The sequence below is a fragment of the Ovis aries genome, chromosome 2 (assembly GCF_016772045.2).
Source record: "Ovis aries strain OAR_USU_Benz2616 breed Rambouillet chromosome 2, ARS-UI_Ramb_v3.0, whole genome shotgun sequence".
Lineage (NCBI taxonomy): Eukaryota > Metazoa > Chordata > Mammalia > Artiodactyla > Bovidae > Ovis > Ovis aries.
The window spans coordinates 37885772-37898294 of NC_056055.1; the positions used below are offsets into that span (position 1 = coordinate 37885772).

At 46.6% G+C, this 12523-nt stretch overlaps 1 protein-coding gene across 1 annotated transcript; it reads left to right on the forward strand.

Annotated features, from left to right (window-relative positions):
* Positions 1–12: 12 nt before the first annotated feature.
* Positions 13–12312, forward strand: BAG1 (BAG cochaperone 1). The gene is made up of 8 exons (XM_027964299.2): positions 13–67; positions 119–808; positions 2664–2792; positions 4064–4146; positions 5665–5778; positions 8361–8468; positions 9531–9593; positions 10081–12312. Exons 1-8 carry the CDS (start codon positions 13–15, stop codon positions 10168–10170), a joined length of 1332 nt encoding a protein of 443 aa, XP_027820100.2. The 3' UTR covers positions 10171–12312.
* The last annotated feature ends 211 nt before the right edge of the window (positions 12313–12523 follow it).

Here is a 12523-nt window from a genome sequence, read left to right on the forward strand (position 1 = left end):
TTCCGGCCCCCCATGCGCAAGCGCAATGTGCCTATTGGCGTTTCCCGATCCTTTTTCCGGATTTTCAGCCTGATCTTCCGGGGAAGGGGAGCTCCGGGAAGTTGGAGGTGAGGGACAGAGAGTCGGCAGGGGGCGTGGCTCCGGTGGCGGGCGTGGGCGTGGCCCCAGATAAGCCAGGCGGGGCCTCGGCTGAGTGGGTGGGGTAGGGGGCGGCTTCAGAGGAATAGAGCCCGGCTGCAGCGGGGCTGCTCCGAGGGGCGGAGCCGGTACGCCCGGGAGGGGCGGGGAAGTAGCCGAACTGGGGTGGAGGGCCCCACGCTAGCTACCATCGCTGGGCGGGCGACCATCGCGGGTCTGGCGGAGCGCGGGGGCGCGCGAAGACCGCGAGGCGACCGGGAGCGGCTGGGTCCCCGGCGGCGCGCGCCTCGGCCGGGCCGGGAGCCGCGCCAGTCGGTGCCCCCAGCCGAGCGAGGTCCGCCTCCCTCCCAGAAATCAGCCGTCCGGAGCGTGACCAGGGGGCATGCCGGATCCACCAGAGGCGCCGCCGCCTGCGCTCGCAGGCCGCGGGTGAAAAAGAAAGCACGGCCTCGCTCGGCCCGGAGCGAAGAGGTGGCCCGGAGCGAAGAGGTGGCCCCGAGCGAAGAGGTGGTCCTGAGCGAAGAGGTGGCCCGGAGCGAAGAGGTGGCCCTGAGCGAAGAGGTGGCCCGGAGCGAAGAGGTGGCCCTGAGCGAAGAGGTGGCCCGGAGCGAAGAGGTGGCCGGGAGCGAGGAAATGGCGGCAGCCGGGCTCAGCGTGACCGTCACCCACAGTGAGCGTGGGCTGCCGGGTGGGCTCCGTGCTGGGCCGCGAAAGTCCGGCGTGGTCTCTGGGTTTGGTCGCGTGCCCTCCCGAAGTGTGTGTCCTTGTCTTTGGAGTCCAGAAGAGTGGGATCTTGTGGGACCGGCTTTTTTTTTTTTTACTGGTCTGTCAACACACCTTTCCACGTGGCAGGTGTATTTTGTCTCAGGCCATTTGTTAGATCCTTGATGCTTCACGTCGTGGTCCTAGTTGTATGTCTTAGGGTGTGCCTGCACAGTTGTTGTGGGCCTTTGTGCCTGGCTTGTATTTAGCCATGTTGTCTATGTCTGTGTATCTGGACATCTACTTGTGTGCAGGAGTCAAAACTCATGTGTGCTGTTTAAGTGAGGCGTGGGTTCCAGCGTACTCTCTGGGCACCCTTGGGGTCTGTTTACTGTTGGAGTTGACACAGAACTAGGCAAAGACGGTTCTCCAGGGAGCTGAGTACATAAGGTTTCCTCAGAACCAACTAGGGGAGACCCCAGGGCCTCAAGAACCTGGAGACCAGGATTCTGCACATTTGGGTGACCTTGGGATGTCTCCTTTCTAGGCATCTGGTTTCTTCTATGCAAAATAGAGTTGGTAACACCTGTCCCGCTGACTTCATGGCTGTTAAGAAGGCTTAAGGCTTGGCGTGAGGCACTGGACACAGGCTACGCCCTTGCTGTCCACATATCCAGAAAAGAATTGGCACCTCTGCTCCAAAAAGAAATTTCTGCTGTTTGAGTTTTTCCACTCATTTGTTTATTTATTGGCCACACTAGGTCTTCGTTGCTTTGCTCGGGCTTTTTCTAGTTGCAGCGTGCAGGGGCTACTCTTCCTTGAGATGTGCGGGCTTCTCACTGGGGTGGCTCTAGGCATGCGGGCATCAGTAGTTGTGGCACACAGGCTTAGTTGCTCCATGGCATGTGGAATCATCCAGGACTGGGGACTGGACCTGTGTCCCCTGCCTTGGCAGGCAGATTCTTATCCATAGCACCACCGGGGAAGTCCCCCTCATTTATTTTCTGGGCACCAACCGTATGTGTCCAGGTGTGCCCAGTGGGAGAGACCTGGAAGAAAAGCAGTTCCTTGCGCATTATAGCAAAGGAGATAGAAACAGTTCCTCACCCAGTACAACACAGAGGAGAGGACAGTCAGGTCAGAGGAGGCAAATGGCTTTAAAGAAAAGCACAGAATTTGAAATCAGATAGATCTGAGGTTAAGTTCTGATTGTAGAGATGGGTCCCACTAGGCAAGTCTTAACTGGACTGATCTCACATTTTCCTTATTTGTGAAATGAGGAATAATAGGTAATACCAGCTTCATGGGTACTTCATGGGGTTGTTCTGAGGATTAATTAAGGTTATGCATAAAATAAGCATGCTGCTGCTGCTACTGCTAAATCCTTTCAGTCATGTCTGACTCTGTGCGACCCCATAGACAGCAGCCCACCAGGCTCCTCTGTCCCTGAGATTCTCCAGGTAAGAATACTGGAGTGGGTTGCCATTCCCTTCTCCAGTGCATGCATGCACGCTAAGTTGCTTCAGTTGTGTCTGAATCTGTGCGACCCTATAGGCAACAGCCCACTAGGTTCGTCCGTCCACAGGATTCTCTAGGCAAGAATACTGGAGTGGGTTGCCATTTCCTTCTCCAAAATAAGTCTAGTCAGCCCCTTACACATGTTAAATGCTTAAAATGTTAGCTGATATCACTGATATTATTAGTTCCTGTAACAATTCCCAAGGAGACAAAAATCCTTGAGCAGGTCTTAAAGGCTGGGAAAATGAAGTGTCAGCCTCTGTTTATTGGTTTGTGTTTTCTTCAACACTTTTCTCTCTTCCCAGGCAATGAGAAACACGATCTTCAAGTTACCCCACAAGAAGGCAATAGTGAGCCAATTGTCCAAGACCTGGCCCAGGTTGTTGAAGAGGCTACAGGGGTTCCGCTGCCTTTTCAGAAACTCATATTTAAGGGTAAGCCTTTCTCTTCCAGCTCTGAGCCTATTTAAAACTATTTAACCTTACCTAACAGTAAGGTTAGGTTTTCAATCTAGGACAGTTCTTATTTGCTTGTTAATTCTGTCATTCCTTCAACAAATATTTGTTGAGTACCTACTATGTAGTGGACACTTGCAAACACATGCACAGGTATTAGAGTTGAAGTCGTATGAGGGTGGTGGAAGCCTCACCATTTTTGATGAGGCACATGGGCAGTCTTCCCTGGCTAAGTTAGATCCTCTTCCCAGTGTGTGTTCTTGTGGCACTCCCTCCAGTTCTGCACAGCTTGTATTGAAACTACTATTAAATAATTGTTTGCATAGTCACCAAACATCCGGTTTCTCTGGTACAATACATGAGGGCAGAGATACTTCTTTGTTTTCAGTGCTTGGCCTAGTTCTGACACAGAGAAGGTACTGAACAGACTAGTTTAAAGGACCTGGATGTAGCAGGCCCAGTGGAATATGGTGATTTCTGCCAGGACACACCTACTCCCATCCCCATTCTCTGGTCTTCTCATTCCCATGAGAACCCATTATTTTGTATCTGATGAAGCTAAATTCATCCCATTTGGTGCCAATCATAAAGAATTTAGTGATGGGAAGCATTTACTTTTATACTTCATATTGTAACTCCTTTTCTTTTCTTTTTAAAAGCATTTCATTTTACAATTATAAAGGCAATAGAAATTCATGTTTCTAAATAGAGGAAAACAAAAAAGAAAATGTTCTCTTGGATAAAACCCCTCATAACAATTCAGTATATTTCTGTCCAGCCTTTGTTTGTTTGTCCTGGCATCCTGAAATGTGGGTTCTCATTTGTGGCTTTTTTTTTGTTTGTTTCTGTAGTGGATAAAACTGGATCATTTCTTGTGATCTTCTTATAACACTCGGTCATCAGCACGTATTGTGGCATTGGAGTTGCCTGAAAAATGAGCTTTAGTGCCTACAAAGTCTTCCATTGTTATGATGTATAGTAATCAGTCCCCTATTCCTGAGTTTTTGACTTTCCAGTTTCTCACTGTTATGAATAATAATAATTGTGTAATAGTTATTGTTCAGGCACATGTCCAGTTATTTGTTAGGATCAATATCTGAAGTGAAGTTATTGGGTCAAGAAACCTTCTAAAAATGTTACACCAACTCATCCTCTTCTCAATAGTGAACATACTATTTCCTATACCCTTGCTGAAGTCTATTTTCACTGTTGTACAAGTTACATTTGACATAACTGTCTTCTTTTTTCAGGAAAATCTCTGAAGGAAATGGAGATGCCATTGTCAGCACTTGGAATACAAAATGGTTGCCGGGTTATGTTAATTGGGAAAAAGGTAGATTGTGTTTTCTACCAGAAATACCTCAGAGCCAAATGACTGAGGTGTTATACATGAGTGTCTGTTTAGAAGGCCAAACTGGGGGCTCAAATTTGGCACTGGTGAAGTAGTGCTTGCCACGCAAATGTAGTTACTGTTTGTTTAGTGGAGTTACCAGTTTTATTGTTCTCATTTCCTTCAGCTTCTGTTCTTTAGGGTTTTCACCCTGGGAATTAGGAGTGGTTGTATTGCCTCAATTATGTGGGTTTTGTGCTGGTGGTGGAATTTCAGTCTGGATAAAATGGTGTCTGAAGCAGTCGCTGCTCACTTGGAGAGGAATTTGCAAGAGACTGTCAAACCTGTAAATTTTAAAAATAAGTACTTTGCAAATTTCAGGAGCCTCTCTTCCTTTAACCATTCTTTTTGCTAAAATCTCCCGTGAGGTTAAATCCTCTTTGGCTGGAAAGAAAGGTTCAGACTAGAAGTGAGGGAGAAAAAGAGTCAGTTGATGACAAAAAGGGTTGAGGACAGTAGACCCTGGGGCCAGCAATACATTGTGACACAGTGGAGTTGTTGGTCAAATGAAGTTCTCTTACTTCAAGCTGGGTGTGGCTGATTCAAGAGTGGAGAGAGGGCAGAGGTTAGTAATGTGGAGGCAAGGAAAGTAGTGCAGACTTGGAACTGCCAGGAGACTGGCACTTAGGATTTGGTCACCAAGGGGAGACAGTGGGAACAATGGGAGACAGTGTAAAAGCAGAAAGCTGCTAGCTACCAATGAAGTTGAAAGAAAGGGAAATAGTCTAGATTTCTTGCTCAAGGGTCAGGAAGAACGGTGATGGAAAAAGGAGCACAACCCAAGGGTTGAGTTTGAAGAAACTTTAGGACCCTCAGCTGGAGTTGTCCTGGGGTGTGAGAAGCCAAATCCCATTCAGGTCTCAGCTTTACCTCTTTGGGCTGTGTGACCTTAGGTTACTTTACAGTTACCTCAGTTTCATCATTGGATTGTGGTAAGGCTTAAATAATAATGCAGGTAGAGTGCTTAGGATGATGCCCGGCATAAAGGGGATGCTCAATGAAAGTATGCATCGTCATCATGGTCATACTGAATGAGAGAGCTCAGGAATTCCATTTAAGGAAAGGATAAAATTCCGCCTGTCTCACCTTTCTGGACTCCTCACATGCTAGGCGTTCACTATAACTAGTTAACACTCTGGGCTTCAGTCTGGAGGCAGTTGGTGATCAGCCCCAGCCTAAGGTCAGATATGGCTCATGGATCAGCTTTGTTCTCTGAACCCAAGCCGTCAGGCTGTCTCACCAGAACATGTACCTGGTACCTTCTATCTCATCTAGTGTCTTTGCAGATAGAAAACGTTAGTGTATAATCCTCCAGCTTGCTTTCCAAGAAGCAGCAAGTTTAAGATGATGTTTTCCTAGGGGAGTGGTTTGGCTACTTATGGTCAGATTTTTTTTTTTTTTTCCTGACAGAAGCTACTATTTTTGGTGATTATTCACTTATTTTTATTCTTAACATTTTAGAACAGTCCAGAGGAAGAAGCTGAACTAAAGAAGCTGAAAGATTTGGAGAAATCTGTGGAGAAGATAGCTAACCAGCTGGAAGAACTGAATAAAGACCTTGCTGGAATCCAGCAGGTAACTCTCCTGGTAGACTTGACTTTCTGCCTTCTGTAAGAATTCTCTAGAGACACAAATGTGTGGTTTTGAGGGCAAACTTTGTCTTCAGCCCCCGCTGGGTTCAGACCCTGACTTCCCATTCTGTAACTGGGCAAGTTTGCCTTTGTCTCAAATTCTTCTGTAAAAAAGGGAGTGATGATGGTAACTCCCTCTTGGGCTGCTGTGAGGATTCAGTTACATAGTTTAAGGCTGACACATTCTAAGTGCTTTGTAAGCACATCATTGTTATTTACAGACCCCAGCCAGCATCCATTTGTGTTCCTGTGAGAACACCTGCCATGCTAGGATAATGTGTTGTCTTAAATAGAATAAATAGCTGCTCTCAGTCTAGTCAGTTATAATGTATTTGGCAAGGCAAAGAACACTGATTGATAGAATGTCCAAGTTGAGCATGATATTGGCAAGGGGTCAACCTATTCAATTCCTTATAGTACTGAAACCAAATTAGAATCACTTATGGCCTCAAACCATGTATTTATTTTTGATCTCTTCATTTTATAACATTAATGGATATATGATTGTGTTTTAATTACTAAAGTACTGCATACTGATTGTACACAATTTTTAAGAAGATGTGTGGGCACCAATATGAAAAATAATAATTACCTTTAAGACCTCCAACTCAAAGATGACCATTACTAAAACCTGGAATCTGTTTTTTTTAATCTTAAAAAAATTGGTATAATGTTAGGTATACTTTGTAAATAGTTCTTTCTTTGGTTTAAGGAATTGAACACTTTCCCATGTCATTAAAAATGATCATACTTAGTATACCTAAAACTAACATAGTATTAAAAATCAACTATACTTCAATAAAGAAAAAATGTCTTGACTAGAAAAAAGAAAATATCATCCTTTTCAAAACTCGTATAATATTGCATCACATGAGTGGATCATGGTTTACCTAACCAATTATTTATTATTTATCACCTAATGTTATTTAACATCATGCATAATGCTTTTTTGAATGTCCTTGGGCTTAAATCTTTTTTGGCCATTTCTCATTTTTTGGAAGAGTAAATTCTTTCAGTTGGAATCAGTAGCTTATTTTATTACTTGTTGTGAAATCTGCATCTGTAGCTTTTGACTTTGATGAAAACATCCTCAGAGATCCCTGCTGTCCACCTGTTGTCACCAGCTAACTGATCATTAGGCTAAGTAACAGGAATAAACAGATAATTTAATAAAACAATTAAGTAAGTGCTGCCATTTGTTATCAGTATGTCTGTGTCAGGACTCGTATTAAAGGTCTTATATTTCCCTTTATCCTCATGGTAACCCTCTGGGATGTGTGTGTCATGGTCTCCATTTTATTTTATTTTCTTTGTTTTTTTCTTTTTGCCTTTGTTTATTTGGCTGCTTGTTTATTTGGGTCTTAGTTGCCTCACGCAGGATCCTCATTGTATCATGTGGGATCTATCATTGGGGCGCATGGACTCTCTAATTGGAGTGCAAAGGCTCAGTAGTTACAGCACATGGGCTTTGTTGCCCAGCAGCATGTGGGATCTTAGTTCCCTGACCAGGAATTGAATCCTCGTCCCCTGCATTGCAAGGCGGATTCTTTTTCATATATACATATACATTTCTTTTTATGTATTTATTTTTGTCTGTGCTGGGTCTTCGTTGCTGTGTGGGCTTTTGTCTAGTTGGGCGTGTGGAGGCGGCTCTCTAGCTGCGGTACTTGGGCTTCTCATTGCAGTGGCTTCTCTTGCTGCAGAGCACAGGCTCTAGGGAGTGCAGGCTTCAGTAGCTGTGGCTCCCGAGCTCCAGAGCACAGTCTCAGTAGTTGTGGCACGTGGGCTTCGTTGCTCCCCGGCATATGGGATCTTCTGGGATCGGGGATCAAACCTGTGTCTCCTGCATTGGCAGGTGGATTCTTTGCCACTGAGCCAATAGGGAAGCCCAAGGTGGATTCTTTTTTCCCCCCCCCACCAAGGCAGATTCTTAACCATTGGACCGCCAGGGAAGTCTTCCATTGTATTGTTTTATTTATTTAATTTGGCCAGCCTGCTCAGCATGTAGGATCTTATTCCCCAATGTGGGATGGACGCCGTGCCCCCTGCACAGAAGCATGGAATCTTAACTACTGCACTGCCAAGGAAAAGCCTTGATCTCCATTTAAAAAATGAGGACAGCAAGGCATGGATAGGTTAAGGGACTTGCTCAAGCTCACCAGCCAGTACACAGCAGTCAGAATTGAAGCCCAGGCCTATCAAACTCTAAACCCTGTGCTCTTAATATCTGCCTCTTGTATACAGGTATTCACTGGTAATTGGGGGCTTTAGCAGAGCCAGGCCTCTGGAGGCATTTGTGGCCCCAGTAGGCCACGTGAGATAGAGGGGCCTGCAGCCTATTACAGTGCTTGAGGAGGCCCAGGGCTGGCTTTTCTGTTTTCCCAAAAGGTGGAGTTGTGGGCCTGTAATTTGGCCCAGCCTGTTGGGGAACGTGGACTCAGGGTGTGGCTGCTTCATCAGTGCCTGGCTTGGAGTTTTCTGTCAGCCTCAAAGAAACACTTGGAATAATGCATCATTCCTCCACAGGGTTTTCTGGCCAAAGATTTGCAAGCTGAAGCTCTCTGCAAACTTGATAGGAGAGTAAAAGCCACGATCGAGCAGTTTATGAAGATCTTGGAGGAGATTGACACACTAGTAAGTAAATACTCAGCTGAGAAGAGCTAGTTTCCTTTGATGGCTTTTTAGTCAGTTTCACTTTCTCGGTATCACACTCATTGCCTGAGGGTACTGGGCACCTATTGAGCAGTGTACCGGACACTGCTAGGTCTTTGGTGAATACGCAGAAAGATAAGACAGTTCCTGATTTCCCCTATCTCACTGACATGGGGCTTTTGTCATTTTTATTTATGTGTAATAGTAGCATCTAAGGGGGCTTCCCAAGTGGTGCAGTGGTAAAGAATCTGCCTGCCCATGCAGGAGACAAGTTTTCTAGGAAACAGCAAGCCATGCCAGTATTCTTACCTGGAAAATCCCATGGACTGAGGAGCCTGGTAGACTACAATCCATGGGGTTGCACACAAAGAGCCGGGCATGACTGAGCACACACGTACAGTAGCATCTAATCCTCACAAAGCAGGGACGGAAGTGATCCATGGTCTCAGGGTCAGAGAAGTACAGAGTGTCACTTTCCTGACACTCTTGTGTCTGACATTCCACTGGGTCCATTATCTGTACAGAAGACAGTCAGACCCAGCTCTTGGGAGGCTAGGAAAAGGAATCATTGATGTTTGCTATTAGGTTTCCTGTAAGGTTAGGAATCATTGATGCCATGTTCCCTTTGAGAGATAATGTCTCTCCCCTGATACCTCATTCTTAGGGTGAACTATTCTGCTTGGGATTCTTGAGGGGAGGTGGTATAGGGGGTGGTAAAGAAGAGCAGAAAAGCACTATGCTTTTCATGCCACAGTGAGCTCGTGGCCCAGCCAGGACACAGTATCCATGCACAGAAAACGATGAAAGGACAAAGTCCATGCTATAGGTCTATGGTCCAGACCTCGAGAGCTAAGGAGTGTTTATGGAGTGAGAGCCATGGAAAGGGATGTGTAGGACAGAGATCCAGGGAAGTGACTCCTGAAAATGCCTTTCATCCACATTGGTGACCTGTGGCCAGCTTGGTGTGCTATGGGTGTTTCTGACGTGTTCCTATGTCATTTTCACTTACTCGGACTATTTATATGTCAACTTATTCTTCCATAGATTCTGCCAGAAAATTTCAAAGACAGTAGAATGAAAAGGAAGGGTTTGGTGAAAAGGATTCAGGTGAGTTGTGTGGTAGGGCATCACAAAGTGTCGTGCATCAGTGCATGTATCTCTTCAAAGTAGGGCGGGGCCAGGGGTGGCTCTCTTTAGTTGTTACTTCTCAGTATGAACCCAGAACACAAGAGCTCCTTTCATGTCCCTGTAATTGAATTTGGATTAACCTGATCGGTAAAGAAGTTTGCTGGGGAGCAGACAGGGCAGTTCTAGGAGGTACCATTCCTGTAGAACAGGGTCCCCTGAAATCATGCTGTTTCAGTGGCAGGGCTTCCTCTCCTCAGTGCCCTTTGGAGGTTGTTAACCGAGAGCACTGTCACTTCCCTCTCCTGCGTCTGGGGCCTGGGCTGTCTTCATCCCCACACACCCGTTTAGCTTGAGTCAGTCACCCAGGGGTTCCCCAGAGTGGCTTGGCAGAGAACCTCTTGTGGCCAAGGTTGGCATGGGTTGGCTGGCCTCCAGTCACCCTAACTACTCTGCATGTGTCTTTCAGGCCTTCCTAGCTGAGTGTGACACAGTGGAGCAGAACATCTGCCAGGAGACAGAGCGACTGCAGTCCACAAACTTGGCCCTCGCTGACTGAGGTGAGGCGGAGAAGGCCGTGCTACGCTGAGGAACAGCCCCACCAGCTCTGCCATCTCTGGAACAGAAGTTACCTGCCTTCCTCAGGACTGCTGGGGGCAATCGGCCCATTGCCTTTTCCTTCTCTTACAACCCGCTCTCAATGAACAAGTGTCGTCCGTACAATCTTTAGCCTCCTGTCAGCTTCTCGTTCTGTCTCTGTGGATCTGTGCTGTCCAACAGCCCACCTTGTCTGGAGAGTGCCCCCATGACCAAGTCTTCCCAGCTGTGGACCTTTGGGTGCTTTCTTTGGGCTGGTGAGAGCTCTTATGTATCCTGAGGTAGTTCTCAGTTTATCGGCCATTTTGGTCTTCAGATCCATGAGGCCTTTTTGTTCTTATGATCCCATAACCTGTCTGTGTAAACCAGAATCACCAGGAGCCCATGTCTGGTGAGGAAAGTTGGGAATGGGTCAGAACAGGTAGTCCGAGTGTCTCTCGTGACCTGATTCTGAAACAGCTGGCTGGTTGTGGGTTCATGACCCTGTCCTCAGCTCCCAGTGACCCTGATCAGCCATAGGTCATGAGATCTCTGGTTCATTCCTGGAGTGGGGCCTGTGGTTTATATATGGACTACCTTGCTCCCAAGCACATCTCTAGAAGGTTAGAATCCAGAGTTGACTAAGTCTCTGCTTGCAACCAGGTCAGACCCTGGCTTACGAGGGGCAGTGAGGGGCCAGAGTGAATGCAGCAGGCCGGTAGTGAGGGCAGCCATAAACCTCTCAGGAGTTCCTTCAGAGGCGTTGTTACGAGCCATCCCCTTCTGAGATCTACATTTTCTTCAAGTTACTTTGAGGTTGTTTCTGTCTGTTTTGTGGTCCTTTCCCCCTTCATTTGTTATTTAAAAAATAAAGCAGTTTATATACACATCAGCAAGCAGAAGAATGTTAAAACTTTTTTTTTGGGACTTGCCATACAGCATGTGGGATCTTAGTTCCTAACCAGGGATCTAACCCATGCTCCTGCATGGAGTTGTAACCACTGCTCCACCAGGAAATCCCAGAAGAGTGTTTAAACTTTTTTTTGTTGATCAAGTATGAAAAACAGAAGCCTTCTGAGATTCTAGTCTAGAAGTCAGGAGTGGTCTGTGTACTTCAATGGCCTCCTAAATGGGTCAGCTGATGTTACCCCCATTTTTTCACATAGTGCCCAGGAGAATAACTCCTAAAGGCCACTCTGAGGCCAGTCTTATCTGGCAGAGAGGGAGTCGGTGAAACCCCAGGAATTGAGGGCTGTGTGGATGGGGCCTAGGACAAAGTGGTGGCAAGTGGCCGAGGCTCAAGGTCCCATTGGCCCACCCCCAACTTTGACCAGAGTAGTTCAGTATTTACCTGTTTGTTCATAAGTAGTAGCTGTGTGGTCTTGGGCCACAGCAAGTTCCTGTGTGCCAGATACCATTCTAAGTTCTTCAGGTGTGTTAGTCATTTAATCCTCACACAGTCCAGGAGGTAGGTAGATACTCGCCCTGTTTTAGAGATGAGCTTAGGTGATTTGCTCAGGATCATAGAATAAGTGACGAAGCCAGGACACAAACTAGGCGGCTTGATTCCAAGCCAATGTTCTTTACTGATTTTTGTCCCAACTGACATGGGGTTGCTCACACCTTCTCATTTTCTCTTCTCTTTTTGTTTATCTCCTGAGTTGGTCTGTGTACTTCCTCTCTGGTCCTCTCTATTCATTCTCTATAGAGCAGCTGAGTGATCATGATCATGATCTCGTCATGTCAGTCCTGTGCCTAAAAATCTCAGTGGCCCCCATTCTCTTAGGATAAAAGCCAAGGTCCTTGCCCTTTTCATCTTGACCCGCTCTCCTGTTACTCTGTGCCATCAGCCACTCTGGGCTAGTTCAGGTCCTCAGGTGCTCTGAGCCCTTTCTCGCCGTGGGGCCTTCGCACACGTTCTTCTGCTTGGACATTTCCCCACCATCCTTCCCCTACCCCTACCCCTGCCGCTGTCCTAGGCGACTGCTGTTTATCCTTCAGAACGTAAATCTCTCTTCCATAGAGAAACCTCACCTACTGATGTTTCTGATTGTCTGAGAATGTCAAGCCCCCAGGTGATGTCCTCTCACAGCTTGTGACTATTTAAACAGCGTTTATCATGGTCTATGATGATTTATTTGTGGGATTATTTGATTAATATTTGCCTTTTAACTCTGTATTTCAAGCACATTGTTAGGCTTATATTGCTGCTAAGTCGCTTCAGTCATGTCTGATTCTGTGCGACCCCATAGACGGCAGCCCACCAGGCTCCCCAGTCCTGGGATTCTCTAGGCAAGAACACTGGAGTGGGTTGCCATTTCCTTCTCCAATGCGTG